The following is a 17829-nucleotide window of genomic DNA, read 5'->3' on the forward strand; positions in this document are numbered from 1 at the left end:
ATTATTCCAATCTCGTATAGCGCGCTTAAAGAATGAACACCTATATCTTTCTGTACGAGCTCTGATTTCTTTTATTTTATCGTGGTGATCGTTCCTCGGTGACAACAAAATATTTTCGGATTCGGAGGAAAAAGTTGGTGATTGGAATTTCGTGATAAGATTCCGCAGGAACAACAAACGCCTCTCTTTTAATGATGTCCAGCCCAAATCCTGTATCATTTCTGTGACACTCTCTCCCATATTTCACGATAATACAAAACGTGCTGCCTTTCTTTGAAATTTTTCGATGTACTCGGTCAGTCCTATCTGGTAAGGATCCCACACCGCGCAGCAGTATTCTAAAAGAGGACGGACAAGCGTAGTTTAGGCAGTCTCCTTAGTAGGTCTGTTACATTTTCTAATTGTCCTGCCAATAAAACGCAGTCTTTGGTTAGCCTTCCCCATAACATTTTCTATGTGTTCCTTCCAATTTAAGTTGTTCGTAATTGTAATACCTAGGTATTGAGTTGAATTTACTGCTTTTAGATTAAACTGATTTATCGTGTAACCGAAGTTTAACGAGTTCCTTTTAGCACTCATGTGGATGACCTCACACTTTTCGTTATTTAGGATCAACTGCCACTTTTTTCACCATTCAGATATATTTTCTAAATCGTTTTGCAGTTTGTTTTGATCTTCTGATGACTTTATTAGTTGGTAAACGACAGCGTCATCTGTTAACAACCGAAAACGGCTGCTCAGATTGTCTCCAAAATCTTTTTGATAGATAAGGAACAACAAAGGGCTTATAACACTACCTTGGGGAACGCCAGAAATCACTTCTGTGATTATCTTAGAAGAAATGGTATGGAATAGTAAATAATTCAAAAATCCACTTAAAGATCCCTTAAAGCTTGCATAAGTAGTTAAAGCAACACTGTCAGTACTGAGATCTGTGTCCCCAATGGATTATCGAGACATGAGTTCTGCTAGTAGCCCACAGAAATATTACAGATGAAACGTAGTCTTACCTCTCTTCCATCATGTAAGAAACCAGCTCCATGTCAGGTTTCAGAAGCAACAAAAATCAGTAAAATCCTTTCAAAGCATAATTCAGAGGGAATACATGAATTGCAGTACCGAAGATGTGCTGAGTCTGCCAGACTTTTTCAATCAGTGTTACCAGAACCTCCAATGTTGCTAGAACCTTCAGTTAGAGAACTTTCCATCTGCAAACAAAAAGATGACTTAAAGAAGAACCAAGTACAAGACCAGAGAACGCTTTGACGGCGTTGGAGTGATACAACTCATTTTTCCCCTAATATTAGAACTTTGCTCGGATTTCTAATCACCCTTCCAGTTTGAACAGCAACGACAGAAAGGATATTTTCGTGTTTAAAAGTCTAAAAATCTACCTAAGAAACAGTACAAAACCAAATACAACGAGTGGTCTCGTTCTCCTCCTTGTGTACTGTAGCTCTCCAGAGGAAGTAGTGAATCACTTCTCGAAAGTGCCAAGACGAAGAAATACTTCTGTTTGAGGTGAATGCTAGCAGCTATTTTGCATTTGACCATTTGCTTAATATCGATAAATTTTTCAGCTGAAATTAAATAGCGAATATTGTGTCGCTATAAAATTTAGAGACAATCCACACACTCTGAAAAAAGTTCTTGAAAAGTGATTTGTTAATAGCAACATTATTATATTCATGTTTCGGTGTAAAACTTTGATAATGCGAGGTATTTAAAGCTCACGTCATCTGACGTAACATATTTATGTCCCATGCAGTACCCTCATTCTAGGTGTCTTAATCAAATATCCCGAAGTTTGTGAACATTTTTAGTTCTGCCTACAATGAAACATTTTGCTTCCACAACTTTAAGATCAACCGAAATCCTGAATTTTTCACTAACGCATAATCAGTTAAGAAAACCACCGTTTGAAACTACATCATTTGGTCTTACTAAATGTGAGCCTGCGTTTAATTTTACAGTGCCACGTGTCTCTAAGCAAGAGCTTTGTTTAACTTGACTTAAACAGGATGACCGCTAGCGCAGTCCGCCCCGATAGCTGAATTGCCGGCACGGTAGCTCAGCGTGTTCGGTCAGTGGGTTAGCTGCCCCCTGTAATAAAAAAAAAACTGAGTTACTCGATCAACAACGAACTTAAACGGATGTCTTACGACGTCCGCCCCGAGCAGATGCAACGAATAAAAGCGAGATTTAACAAACAAACAAACAAACAAAATGGTCAGCGTGACGGACTGCCGTCCTTTAGGCCCGGGTTCGATTCCCGGCTGGGTCGGGGATTTTTCTCCGCTCAGGGACTGGGTGTTGTGTTGTGTTGTCTTCATCATCATTTCATCCCCAACCGGCGCACAGGTCACCCAAAGTGGTGTCAAATGTCACAAGACCTGCCACCAAGGCGGCTGGACCTGCCCCGTAAGGGGCCTCCCGGCCAATGGCGCCAAACGCCCATTTCCATTACCGCAAGCGCACACGCCTCTACTGTGCAACTTTTGCAGCTACAGACAAGTTTGTTCGGCCTCATCGACTTCTACGGCGTTCTCGATCAAACTTTCTCTGTTTGGAAGTGGGTAATAGAAAGGCAGCCTTTCATTACCGACCCGATACTGCAAACATTCAAGTGCTTGTACGTGCCGTTAAATTAATTTCTGAAGACAAAAGCTATCTAAGTCAGCTCCATAATTACTGTAAATAAACCGGAGGGGCACTTTGTGCAGTCAACAGTGTAAAGCCATCTTTTCCTGTAAGATTAATTTTAATTATACTTCATTTTCTCTCGTCCTGGGAGTTGATATTTGACGAAATTTCTACTAAGCGTGTGATGTTGTTTCGTCAAGAGGACAAAAGATCTGACTTACCTCTTTACCCGAACTTTTATGCTGGTAACAACCGCTTGTCTCGAGCTACAACATTTAATTTCCTACCTTTCCCCCCAGGGATGTCAAGCCAGCAAAGTAAACACTGGCACTTTTGCCGCATTGTGAAGTGTGGAAGAATGTACTGAGAAGTTAAGCTACTAGTACAGAATCCTGGACAACGTGGTTAAAAGGCCATACACATATGCGGCTGTTATTTGATAAATATACTTACGTAAACAGCAAAGATGGTTGTAGCTATGAGGAACGTAAAAGAAAGCAGTCTCATGTGAAACAAGGCAATTATAAAAGACATGGTATTTCAAGCAAATGCTGTCAAGAACGTGATGAAATCGTGGAAATGAACTATTCGGAAATGCTTTGGTGAGGATATCAAATGACACAATAAAAATGTGGTAAACAACTGGAAACAGAAAGAGTATGCACGAAACAAAACGGAGAAATGTGTTGGGTAGACACCAGTTTTCATCAATTCTTGTGGCAAATGTAACAGAAACTAACAAGAGGCAGGGTTGTACGATATTCAAAGACTCACTTAACAGTTTGCGCAGTGGACGATTGTAAACAGTTAAAATAATGACATTCTAGGAAAAATATACCAAATGAGGTGTACGAATCCATTGAAGTCTAACGAAGGGAAATTTGATTGGAAATCTTGAAGCTTTACTAGGTAGAAGGTGGACCAATATAAATACAAGAGAAATATGCAGTAGTCTGTAGAAGACATATCCCCAAAACTGGAAAAATGATGTAATTGCTCTTTCCTTAAAAGAAAGTATGTCATCAGCCTCCTCTCCATACTGTACACGTTATTCACGAAACGTGTTGCTAGCTGCATATAGAAAATTGTATTTTAATCACCAAAGAAAGGCAAGCTGTAGAAGTATACATACTGAGACTGACTGGTTGCAAACCATAAATAAAATAATCCACTGGAGCGTCGAGTGAGAATTATCACTTTGCGTAAGACTGGTAGATTTTCAGAAACCTTTTGACTCAGTTTCAACTAAATCAGTACTGACAGTTCCTGAGAAAAAAGAATTTGGTTTCCTATGTTTGTATACTGAAGAATCTATACGTCAATGCCACAACTTCCATTAGACCACACCATGGTAGCGACAACTTCAGAACCGACAGGGAGGTTAAGAAAGAAGGTTCCATATCAGAAAAACTGAATTCTGCAGGGCTAGATAAAATTTTCAGATTCCTTAACTGGGAAAGCGAAGAAGGAATACCTGATACTGCAACATTTCTGACGCATCCTCGTGTTTTATAGTTCTCATCTAATGCAGAGCAACTTTAACAGCGAATGAGAGGCCTTAACAGATAAAAAGCAACAACTTCGATGCTAAAATAATGTACAATGAACACATTTAAAAGAAAATAGAATACATTAAAGGGGGTCATAGGATCAGTTGAAGAGTTTGTGTATTTAGGGCAGGTTGTGTTAAAGTGGGGGGAGAGGCGGAAGAAGCTGGGAGCACGAATAGGCCTCCAGGAAGAGTCGCTGAGCTGGCGAAATTAAGTTCAAATGGCTCTGAGCACTATGGGACTCAACTGCTGAGGTCATAAGTCCCGTAGAACTTAGAACTACTTAAACCTAACTAACCTAAGGACAACACACACATCCATGCCCGAGGCAGGATTCGAACCTGCGAAATTAAGTCACGCACAACGAGCGTGATTATATAATTTATCTCTTGCACAAGCAATCTGGACTTTTTATTGTAATTGCTTTACTGTTTACTGTAACATGCTATGGATTGGGAACTGCTTCCTGCTGCGGTTAGTAAACACATAAAAGTTATTTTTATAATAAAAAATAAGGAAAGGAGTTCATTAAAGCATTTTGTAGTGAGAGCATCTTGGGTACGAAAACTTTGTTCGTTGTATTAAAGACAGCACTTAGCTGTAAGTGAAGCGTGCCTTAAGATTATATGGAACAACACACTGGTGCACACACATACACATACGCGCGCGCGCACACACACACACACACACACACACACACATACACACACTAGCGCGCGCGTAAACGCTCACACGCATTTTAAAGAAAACTTTGCTCTGCTAAAGCTAGTCAGCAGAATTGAGCGAATGGAATGTGCAGCAAGGAAACAATGACGGAACTGGTTCACCATGTGTGGAACACCTGCTCACATGTGATGCGGAGACGTCGTTCGTGGCTAACTAAGGGTGACCAAGGAACTGATTTTACAACGAGACAATTTCGGCTTTATAGCTTCGCCGTTCAACGCTGTCCATTGAGCTACCAATAAAATTTGGGGTGAACTGATGGATCCATCACCGACTGTGGCCCCACACAAGCCAAGAGCAAGCACGTCCCACAGCTGTCAAAATGTGGACACACAATGTCGAAAGCAGCAGACGCTATGCCTTCGGTGCCGGACTGTCGGGAAACAGAGCTTTCACCATTTAATTAAACTCTTCTTAAAGAGAGGACAACTACAGCCTCTCACATTCGCTTTGGAAAGAAAGAGCTACAACGACTGGATTAACAGTGAGCCCAATATGCAGACTAGTAGTACCGCCTGCTGTGCTTTTAGGAAACTAAACACCGTTTTCAAAACTAAGTTCCTTATGCGTCACAAAATAAAAGTTTTCAGTGATGTTCACCTCTGTGAATCATCAGTTTAGATATGTGAAAGTGAAACTTGGATTTTTTGATACGAAAAACAACAACTGAGGTTTGAACAAGCTACAATGCACGTTGTGAACTACTACTAGGAATGACGGGAAATTTTAAAAAGGCTATCAGGTATCAGACTGGAGTGGAAGATTTAACTTTGACTATAATGAAAATCTAGAACATTGGATAGACAGTAGATGGACCAAAGAATTCTTTTTATGAATGAAGTAGATGTAACAGTAACAACGATGTGATGGAAGGTGATACATCAGGGGTGGCCAAGAATTGGGCTTACGAACCTTGCCCCGGCAAGAGTACGCTCAGTGACTCTGCACAGTTCCCCCACCGCTACACCATACTGTCTGAACCGTGAACGTGCCCATTCGAATGACGCTGCAGCCACGCTATGAACGACTTGATTTTATATTCCACATTTATCAACAACGTAGATCACAGACAATCACTATTATTTAATTATTTTTTACGCTGAAGATATAATTTGTAACTGGTACAAGCTCTCAGCATACAGACAGACGCAGACAGTAGCTTATATATATTTAGAGTCCCCGTCCCTGTATTCTGTCATTCCCGTTCATTTTTAGAGGCCTGTGACGGTAGACCGCCAGACAGCATCTTTTTGTGCAAACAGTCATTGGCCTGTGACCAGCCTTCATACTACGCACCAATAGCGAAGTGTAAACAGTGCTGACACCAGGACTCTGCCGAAATGAAGAGAATCGTGCCGACCAAGAAATGCCACATCGAAATACTAAATAAAATACTGCGCCGTATTGAGTACTCCCGGAAAGGAACGGGCAAAGCCTACAAAGGCCAAGCCTTGTCCCACACACAGACCACACAACTGGTCCGTGTGAAGTTTGGCACGCTGCAGCAGACCCTGTGGGTCATGAAACGATGAAACAACACAGGCGTGTATTGCTGAAGAATGTAGGTGTCTAGAGGTGAACTGCAACCACAGTTGGATGTTGAATGGATGATAATGGTAGTGATGGTGGTGGTTGTGGTGGTAGTGGCGGTGGTTATCATGATGACAGTACGATTGTGAGGATGATGTTAATGATGATCATTTGTTGGTTATATTTTGGTGATGATTATGATGGTGAGTTATGACAGTGATGGTCATGAAATGCATCATGACAGTTATGATGTTGGTGATGGTTATAATGGTAGTGGGGGGGGGGGGGGGGGTTAATGCTAGTCGTTGTGATGGTGATGATACTGATTGTCATGGTTAAGATTTTGGTGATTATGATAATGTTGATTGCAATGGTTATAGTGACTGTGGTAGTGGTAGTGGTTATTATGTTTATTCTGATGGTTATCAAGTTGGTTGTAATGCTATTGGTTACATTTATTATCATGACGATGATAATTATGATGGTTATACACTGATAGTTATGGCGCTAATGGATAGAGTAGTACATTGAAGAAAACAATTGCAGCATTAAGTGTGCTTGCATGATTCAGCTAATAAGTGTTGCCCACACAAGGCAGTGCTCCACCTGCATCTTGGTGTGACATAGAATTAACTGTTAGAAATTGCGATGTGTCTGTATGATGGGAAAAAAGTCGACTCGGAGACAAGTATTCACCAGAGAAGCCACCCCAGACTTCCAGGCTTCCTAACGAACGTAGTTATGGGACAGACCAGACTGCAAGTTTTGACTGGAAGTCACGACGATAATAACGCGTTGAACACTCAACAGCTCGCAGAATTTGAAGGCAGTGGAGAAACTTAGAACGGAAAGATGTTTTAATGGAACATTTTTGGGCAAGTATCTGTATCTTTTACCAACATGGCGTCATGGAAAAACCAACAGTAGTTGCTAACAAACAATTCGACACGTAAGACAAGGAATTTAGCTGATTAAACAGATGTGAGGACACGCCCACAGAAAATCTTTGCAAAATATTTAGAGGGAGTGGCATTGGCTGTGGGGAAACGTCACTGTGACGTAGCAATGTAGTGGTGGTGCTCAGTTCTACAGGTATACGTAATAACATTCCAACGAACAAAGTTTCATGATTTTATTACACACAAATATTCAAATAGAAAACTCAAGAGGTGAACCCCCAGTTACCCTTACAAGAGAGTCGACAAACAATTTTATCACACAATGGTTTTTTTAAATACAACTTTTAAGATCAATGAGCGGGAAAATCTGAATTTAAACTTTCAGTCCTCTTTTAGCTTTAAGAAACAACTAATATTACGACAGCAACTAATGAACCAGCATTACATACGTACTTGGAATCAACCAAAACAACTTTCAAATTATGTACTGGGTTCACCTTCCTGCACTTAGAATAAACAATTTTAAAGCGCCCAGAGATAGTCTTTGCATAAGGAACTGTTTGGACTGTGCAGCTCACTCCAAGTGCCATCTACTGGCTGCTTCCAAACTGGGTAGGTCATACTGTCCAGTATAGTCTGCCTTGCAACCTGCTTGCGGAACTGGATCTCCCAGGTCCTTTGTGCACACAGGTAAGATTACCTGTCGTTGTAACGGCCTTTGGTAGCTCTGAGACCCCGTAGCGGAAGGGCGTGTCTGTCTCTCAGCTAAGCCAGGAGCCGCAGTTGGCGCGCTGCCTGAGCAAGTTGTAAAGTTTATTCTCATAAACACTTATACCAGACAATTTGTACCGTCCAATTGTTGTGAGCGGAAATAAGGGGAGGACAGTGAGTGCTCTCGCACTATACATTCAAACTCCAATGTACCGCCACGGGAGGAATAGCTCGTGCGTACAGCAAGAAATTCTATTAACTATCGTGGCAGACAGAAATCGCGCAGATCTCACAATCAGTTAACAAGAAAAATTTGAATTTACACTCTGAGTTCACCATACTTCTCTTCAGAATAAGTAATATTAATGTTTTGAACACGGCTGTGATCAGCAACCGTAATTAATTACAATGTCCCAAATTTCCAGCCAACTGGTTGCAAATAGAATTTAAAATTCTTTAACTAGTTTTCAACGCCAACTAGGGGCACCTTCTTCAGAAGAAACTGTTACCTTACATGCGGTTAAAAGGAAATTTGAGCGACATCGCTCTAGTCAAAACATTAAAACCACAATAAAATATATTTCCACCCGAATACATAACAGGTATAGTCAAAATTTTAAAACAATATATAAATATGCCACTAAGGGCGCCACAGTGGTATAGGACACTAAATTCCAGTAAGAAAGAGGTTTCCTTGAAGTGAAATATTCAGTATTAAAAAGTGTGTGCTTTAGTATCTAAGTATTTTAGTATTTAAGTTTTTTGGTTATGGAAAGTGCTTTTCAAAAGGTCTCCCCTGGCCAAATTTTTTTGCTTCTTTCAAGTTATCTACTGGGCTTTTTCTATTTTAAAAACGTAATTTATAAGGGTGTCGTAGTCAAATAATTCCAGTGCCTGCACCAACATTGTTTACGTTGAGTGATATTATTTGAAGAAGCAATTTCAACACTAGCAAGAAAGTAGGCAAAATTCATACTTCTGCTTTTCCAATACTTCATTGTTTCATTGCCTGGATAGGCTGGCGACCGTTAGTACATATTTTAAACTACTAAATGAACCTGGAACTGAGGTGTCCTAGCTTCAGTATAATTATATTCATACTGTGTTTATTTCTAACCACCGCGTAAGATCTTAGGGAAATAATTGATTAGTCTGATTTACTTATCCATTAGACACAACAGGTGGTCAGATCCTGTCAAAGGGCTAACTCTATTGATTAGCTTTTCTTATTAACAGGGACGATGTACTATAATACACACCGCAGTTGATAGGGAGATCAATATTAGCAATTTTACCTGTTGTTCCGTAATTTCAATGCCTGTCAATGACAAGGTAGAACGCTTCCCAGTTTCTGCACTATCCCTAAATCACCCCTCCACTACTTTGGAAGTACCTTGTACTACATTGCGAATGCAGCTAGATGACTGTGCAACACATCCAGTCGACCATACACACCCGAGTATACCAGGCAGCGTCCTATACCGACACAAAGAGGTTATCTACATTATTTCCAGAACATCGATCATAGTGCAGAATTTACGATTGCAACTGGCCATCTTTCCCTGTGTGGATGGGCGTCACAGAATATTGTCGAATTTGTAGGATAAAGCGGGAGATTGACAGCTCCTTCCCACATTGTCCTTGACCAATTCGTCCTGCAACACAAATATTACCCAAGGCACCTGTCCAAAAGCACAAGGTCTCCACATAAGTGTGCATGTCAAGGAGGACCTCTTATCGGTGTATAGTAGACATGAAGGTGTTGCATTGCTATAACAGGCGGTTGAGATTAAACATGTGGTTCATACATCATGAAGGTCCAGACATACGGAGTTTGAAACGTTTCACTTAAAATAACCGTGCAATCAATTCTGAAGCATTATTCCACTGTCCAGAGTCAGTACCAGGAAGGTATCGGCATGGGAGAAATGTTCATAGAGCATAAACACACATTCCAATGATTACACAGTTCTGCACCTAAAATGCTATCCTGTTAAGCCATACGCTTACTGAACTATTAGTCGTGCGGAATGCAACGCTCTTAATACTGCGATTGAGGATAATTTGTCCAACATCAGGCACATAACCACCCTGCAAGTACGTTACCTCATTCATTACGGTGATAAACTTTAAAATGATCGAACTACTTCCTTCTACACTATTCCTGTACCCTAGGAAGGCATCATCATTCTATGTCCACAGCTCGAGATACTTATAAATCAAATTGAATGAAGTTTGGAGACTGTTGTTCAGTCCCTTAGGAAATTAATGGATTTTATACGTCTTTTTAATTGGGAAACGTACGTACCCTCAATCACACTTCCAATGTCAGTTGTGCATATCATTAGTAATAGTAGTGGTATCAGTTTTGATGGATGGTGTTGTCTCGCTAGGAAACAGAGCGAAGAAAAACCGACTTAAATGTTTTTGATACCCGACGCATTGAGGTACCACGCACACACACTGCTGCAGGAAAATTCACACGAAGAAGCAGCAACTTCTTACGAGGGAGTAATCACCACGATCAGTACACAATGGAGATGTAACAGTCTTATTGCTGTGTACAGTAGCAACACCACAGCTCGGGTAGCATTCCTCTTGCACAAAGATGTCCTGATGTCATGTTAGATAGTTTTGATCATCTGTAGGACAATATAGTTATTTCATCCTAACACCACATCTCTCAAGTACACCGCCTAGGGAATGGTTTAAGCCCGATAAACGCAATGATTCTTCTGTTTAATACAAAAGGAATAGCACTGTTTGTGAGAACTAGCCGTAATTCGGAAATACATATATTTGACTGCATATGTGAGAACGCAGTTACAGATCACGATGCATATGTCTTGCCTGGTTTAACAAGACGGCTCTGTGTAATACACTACTGACCATTAAAATTGCTACACCACGAAGATTACGTGCTACAGACGCGAAATTTAACCGACAGGAAGAAGATGCTGTGATATGCAAATGATTAGCTTTTCAGAGCATTCACACAAGGTTGGCCCCGGTGGCGACACGTACAACGTGCTCACATGAGGAAAGTTTCCAACTGATTTCTCATACACAAACAGCAGTTGACCGGCGTTGCCCGGTGAAACGTTGTTGTGATGCCTCGTGTAAGGAGGAGAAATGCCTACCATCACGTTTCCGACTTTCATAAAGATCGGATTGTAGCCTATCGCGATTGCAGTTTATCGTATCGCGACACTGTTGGTCGAGATCCAATGACTGTTAGCAGAATATGGAATCGGTGGGTTTAGGAGGGCAATACGGAACGCCGTGCTGGATCCCAACGGCCTCGTTATCACTAGCAGTCGAGATGACAGGCATCTTATCAGCATGGCTGTAACGGATCGTGCAGGCACGTCTCGATCCTTGAGCCAACAGATGGGGACGTTTGTAAGATAACAACCATCTGCACGATAAGATAACAACCATCTGCACGAACAGTTCGACGACGTTTGCAGCAGCATGGACTAGTAGCTCGGAGACCATGGCTGCAGTTACCCTTGACGCTGCATCACAGACGGGAGCGCCTGCGGTGGTGTACTCAACGACGAACCTGGGTGCACGAATGGCAAAAAGTCATTTTTTCGGATGAATCCAGGTTCTGTTTACAGCATCATGATGGTCGCATCCGTGTTTGGCGACATCGCAGTGAACGCACATTGGAAGCGTGTGTTCGTCATCGCCATACTGGCGTATCACCCGGCGTGATGGTATGGGGTGCCATTGGTTACACGCCTCGGTCACCTGTTGTTCGCACTGATGGCACTTTGAACAATGGACGTTACATTTCAGATGTGTTACGACCCGTGGTTCTACCTTTCATTCGATCCCTGCGAAACCCTACATTTCAGCAGGATAATGCACGACCGCATGTTGGAGGTCCTGTACGGGCCTTTCTGGATACAGAAAATGTTCGACTGCTGCCCTGGCCAGCACATTCTCCAGATCTCACACGAACTGAAAACGTCTGGTCAATGGTGGCCGAGCAACTGGCTCGTCACAATACGCCAGTCACTACTCTTCTTGATGAACTGTGGTATCGTGTTGAAGCTGCATGAGCAGCTGTACCTGTACACGCTATCCAAGCTCTGTTTGACTCAATGCCCAGGCGTATCAAGGCCGTTATTACGGTCAGAGGTTTTTGATCTGGGTACTGATTTTTTAGAATCTATGCACCTAAATTGCGTGAAAATGTAATCAGATGTCAGTTCTAGTATAATATATTTGTCCAATGAATACCCGTTTATCATGTGCATTCCTTCTTGGTGTAGCAATTTTAATGGCCTCTAGTGTACATATGTCGCCTTTGTTGGAGTGTGTGTTCCGCAAACCCATTTTCTGGGTGAGTTTTGGTTAAATTATTTGTTATCAAGCGCTCTCGTAAATGCTTTTGGTAGACTGATTTAACTTGAGGAAATTTAATGGCAAGTATTCTCTGGAATTGTTTGTTTATAGAACTGTCTTCATTAAAGTAGCCGATGTGCTACAGCTTTGGGGAATAACTGATAATTGTATGATCTGATTCTTAATAATCAAAAGTGGTGAAGTGCGCTCAGGAGACTTAGTCATGTTTGCTCCTGGTATTGTCTGAGGATGTTTTAAATTTCAACTTGTTAGATTAAAAGGCAATGTGTTCAGTGGAGGTTGTTTTAAAAAATTGTTTTCATATTGTCATTTAAATTTTTTGTGATACTGTGTTTGCATAAAGTCTTGTAAGTGATTGTTAGGAAACAAAACGAAAGTATTTCAGTGTAAATGAAACTGATTAACTAATGATTGTTGGATTTTAAATAAAGAAAGAGACTAACAGCTGCCCTCAACAAAATAAATGAAATAGTAGGGCACGGTGCTGACTGTTCAGCCAATATATAAAAATGGTTGTTGGACTACTGAAAATTAATAAACTTTTGTAATAAGTAATGTTCGACTTTCAGTGTACAACAAGCCCGATCCCCTCCACCTCCTAAAATCCGCGTCTCTGCCCTACACTTGCTCTGTGAAACAGTCTTGGCAAAAGACATTTGGTACTTTGACCTTCTCTGTGTCATTCTGTTTCAATGTCATTATTGTCGCAGTGTTTGATCAGACAATTCTGCTCGGTACATACTTGTCTAAAGTGTGTTGTGCGCCGCGCTTCAACTTCGTCCATTGACGCTCAAAAAAGATCTTACTGCCTTTCTTTGTATTCATATTTTCGGCCGTATTCAGTGATGCTGTAACGGCCTTTTGATTACTGATTCCCTGTTATACACTAACTGAATCGAAAAGTTCGTGTCTGTTTGCTCCAGCAGGTTTAGGATGTTTCCATCGCGAGTCAGAGGTTTTCTGTCAGAGGTAATTTTCGGATAAAGTACTTAAAACAATTTCACATTATTCTATGTCCTTTCTAACCATTCTAATCACTTAAATCTCCCAGTCTATAGCTGGTAAGTTAAAATCTCCACCCAATACTATAAAATATCCGGAAAATTTGAGGTAAATATTTTCCACATTTCCTGTTGACTGTTCTGTCACTAGTGTTGAAGATGCATTGCGTCTGTAAAAGTGTCCGATGATCCATATTCGATCCACCTTTAACACTTATCTTCACCTAAATTATCATACATTCTATGTCTGTATTAAATGATTTGGATGAAGATAACTGTTAAATGTGGATCAAACATTTCCATGGCATGCTTTTAGAGATCCTCTGCCTCAGCAACAGTACTGGCGGAACAGTTGAGAGGAAACTTGGAGAATCTTTCGCGTAAATTTCCTGGTCATGTTGTAGTATTAGGTCGTGATTGTAATTTATCAGCTACAGACTGGGGTATATGAAATGCTTTGGCTGTCAACGCACAACTCATGCCCAAACTCAATCTTTCATACATCGTTGTTCCTGCATCACAACCTCTCGTACAGATATAATGCGAATCCCGTACGGGGGAGGACATTTTAACTGAAAGTCAACGCTTGGTATCGGCGGATAAATAAGCTATTGCAGTGCCTGTCTTGTCAAGAAAAACGAATGCATACTCGAAGGAACATTGCATCTTTCTTCTTAACTCTTTGATGCACAGATTTTATGTTTAATTAATTTTTTAATAAAACATGCATTTTCTATGTCTGGTGGGGTTGCTAATAAAGGAAAACATGAATTAAAATTTTTTATTGTATTGATTTTGGTTTTAGATGGTGGTATATATAATATACCACCATGCCACTTAGGGCCGTACCTAAAGTTTTTGAGATATCTTGGTTTGTGCTTGTAACTCACCTTTAAATTCTACTCTAAGCAGTAATAATTAGTATAATTAATGTAAAATAATTTTATTTCTGGCAATTGGTCATTTACAATACAAAATCAAATTACAAACCTTACAAATAAAATATGTTTCTTATTCCTTTTTGTGAAAATCTTGAAAGCACCTTTTTGTTTTGCTAAGGCACAAAGGCACTTTGCATTCAGCGCACATCCAGAAAGTGCGCACTTGCTTCTTTTTTGTACTGCATTTCGCACAACGTCTGGCGGTAGTACGCTCTGGCTGGTGGGATGAATTGTCGAGACGCTGGCGTGAGGAAACATATGGCTTGTTTTTCTTTACGTGGACTTGACTCTCATGAAGTCTAGATGGCCTCAATGGTGTTTTCTGGGTTACTAAGCTTTGCAGGATACTCATCCTGAAGACTTTGGCAGTCATTTTTTCTCTATCGCCTAGTTCCTTCCAAATTATATAGCTGTTGACGATACTGACATCAAGCAGGTGAAAGAATATTCGGTGCCACCACTTTTTACTTCTCCGGCTTATTTCATATGATTTTTTCAGTTGGTCGAACTTGTCGACATTGTTCATGTGTGCATTGTAATCCATCACTGCTTGAGGACAAGGTAGCTCTATGCGTGAACCATCTCTTTCACGGCGAGTCACTGTAGTAACTTCAGGACTGTGAAAATTTGAAAGGAGATGAACAGCTCTCTTATCTTTCCACTTCAAGTAGAGGATGCCACAGTTGCTGACCCTCCAGTCAAATTCACCTCTGCTTAATTCTTTGTCTGTTTTTAATTTGGGTAAATGTTTCCTTGTTGGTTGAACTGTCCCACAGGCATATATGTTTCTCTGCTGTAAACCAGCCAACAAGTTATAGCTATTGAAATAGTTGTCGAAATAAAGATAATGGCCTTTATTTACGAGTTCAGAGGACAAACTCAGCACTACATGCTCCCCAAGGCCTGTTTGCACTGTGTCACCTACTTTTCCGGTGTAAATATCAAATTTCAAGTTGTAAGAGGTCTTGTCACACAGCATCCACACTTTGTAACCACGCTTTATGGGTTTATCTCTCATGTATTGTTTCATACTGTTGCGGCCTTTGAATTTGATCATTGACTCATCAATTGCTAGGTGTTTGCTGGGTTGGTAACACTTGGAAAAAGATTCAGATAGTATCTTGATCACTGGTCGCAGCTTGTACAGTTTGTCATAACCTGGGTGTCCTTTTTCTGGATGCAATGTGTTATCATTCAGATGAATGTTCCTCAGTAACCATCCAAACCGATTTACTGCCATCAGAGATGCAATATAACGATCATGAAGTTCTGGGGCACTAGACCAGTAGTCTCTGTATGCTGGCATACGCTTTATACCCATCAAAATGTTGATTCCCAGGAAAGTTCGTATTTCATTGTCAGTTGTTGGAGTGAAAGACTTGCCAGATTGCGTCGCATATAAATTTGTTTGGAAAACGATTAGCTGAACTAGCTCTTTTGGAAATATTTTTTCGAATATATCGATAGGTTCTGGATCATCAATGTCCCTAATAAAAGCACTTGGTCCTGATTCACTGTCGAACTGCATTCCTGAGGTAGCATTGAATTGTTGTCCCCAAGTTGGCGCTGTGTCAGCAGCGCGTTTTGGCGGAGTGGACTCACTTTCTTCCTCGCTCTCTGAAACTTCGCCTTCAGACGACACAATAGCCTCCGCAACAATGCTTGCTTCATAATCAGATTCGTCATCTGTGGTGTCAACAGTGGAATCCTCGTCTGATGGAATTTCACACAATAATCGTTCGATTTCTTCATCTCGTAAGCCTCTTCTTGACATTTTCATTTTCAAACAACAGCCTGAATCCAAGTAAAGAATACGTAAGCAAAACAAAATGGAGAAAGAGCTAAAATAAGTCACAACACAATTAAAAACTAAACTTTGTAGCGGAGGATTTCGAATTTTATACTAGGAAACGAAATGCAATAGAATACTGCTACATGCACGGTGGTACAAATAATATACCACCAAAATAAATTGTATATAAATAACGGAAGATTGTGCATATGAATGTATACATGGGTTCATACCGTAGCTGTGACGTCCAAGATATGGAAAAAACACAGGCGCAACAAGAAATTCGTTATAAACCACTATTCACACGCAAAAACCATGCACAACTCAGCACGCAGCTTTCACAGTTGTAATCTATGCAATTCTTGGCGGGAACTGATTCCTTATAGGCAGTGAGTGCCATCTGTCTGATAAGTAGAGAACTAGGTGAGCATATTAGAGTGGTGGTCGTGCAGTTAAACCACTGTGCAAAGAGCCAAGAAAATTTTCAAAAGGTGGTATACTATGTATACCACCGTGCTCCAAAGAGTTAACAACACAGGCACTAAAAGTCTTAAATATCTTATAGACTGGAACACAGACATTTGGCTCTTCTTTGAGTGTTTCTGTTTCTTGACTCATTCAATTTGCTGGTGATCGCACGCTATACTCGGTCGCATGGCAGTGTGGTTAGCTACTCTTTAGCTAGATAGCGACGCCACTTGGTTTCTCGCTGTAGTACCAACGTTGGTGCTCCACCTAGCATTGCTGTGGGCTACCTCGCCTTTCTATTGCATCCGAGCACCTCAGTGTGGTGACTTACTTTTGTGGATACCTTTAATGAAAGAAATCACTTACATCTAGTTGTACTGATAAAACCGCTGGACGTTACTAGATAATCCCGCTGAGAACAAAGGTTATTTCGCTGGGTGTTCCGACCGCCGTTTTCAGCGCAAAATTGCGGGTGTACTGACCGCGAAACTGCGGATCGCGTTTAAGGATATTACGTGGCAGAGTTCGTGAACAGGTGAGAAGGCAGGAAAAATACAATATCAGATAAAACGGGAATTACGATTATGTGTGAGGCTTAACGCCAGTCACTGAATTTTGCATCTCATCACAGGCGGAAATCCTAGGGGGCCAAAGAAGGTCTTGGAGGTCATGCCACACTCTTCAAACAACTTTCTACTAAAAGTGATTATATTTTTACTCTTAATTTACAAATTTTACCTATTTTTCGTAGAATACAAGGCGTTGACAAAAGGTATGGGATAGGAATATGCAGGATATGCACATACCAGATGGCGTGGTATCGCGCACACAAGGTATAAAAGGGCAGCGCATTGGCGGAGCTGTCATTTGTGTTCAGGTGACTCACGTGAAAACGTTTGCGACGTGATTATGGCTGCACGACGGAAATTAACAACCTATGAACGCGGAATGGTAGCTGGCGGTAGACGCGTGCGACATTCGATATCGGAAATCGTTAGGGAATTCATTATTCCGAGATCCACAAAGTCAAGAGTGTGCCGAGAATACCAGATTTCAGCCATTACCTCTTACTACGGGCATCGCAGTGGCCGACAGCCTTCACTTAACTACCGAGAGCTGCGGCCTTCGCGCAGGTTTGTCAGCTTTACAGACAAACGTCACAGCGTGAAATAATCGCAGAAACCTGTGGGA

At 41.0% G+C, this 17829-nt stretch overlaps 1 protein-coding gene across 1 annotated transcript; it reads right to left on the reverse strand.

The window, feature by feature from the left end:
- Positions 1–1148: 1148 nt before the first annotated feature.
- On the reverse strand, positions 1149–16152 carry LOC126412079 (piggyBac transposable element-derived protein 4-like). Its single transcript, XM_050081524.1, has 2 exons — positions 15304–16152; positions 1149–1208 (listed from the first exon to the last, which is right to left on the reverse strand). Exons 1-2 carry the CDS (start codon positions 16150–16152, stop codon positions 1149–1151), a joined length of 909 nt encoding a protein of 302 aa, XP_049937481.1.
- Between the last annotated feature and the right edge of the window lie 1677 nt (positions 16153–17829).

The sequence above is a fragment of the Schistocerca serialis genome, chromosome 1, assembly GCF_023864345.2.
Source record: "Schistocerca serialis cubense isolate TAMUIC-IGC-003099 chromosome 1, iqSchSeri2.2, whole genome shotgun sequence".
NCBI lineage: Eukaryota > Metazoa > Arthropoda > Insecta > Orthoptera > Acrididae > Schistocerca > Schistocerca serialis.

Coding starts and splice junctions, on each gene's coding strand:
- LOC126412079 (XM_050081524.1), bottom strand. CDS start 16,152: ATGTCAAGAAGAGGCTTACGAGATGAAGAAATCGAACGATTATTGTGT. Junction 1,209..15,303: donor TTGATATTTACACCGGAAAA/GTAGGTGACACA, acceptor TTTTGTTTGCAG/ATGGAAAGTTCTCTAACTGA.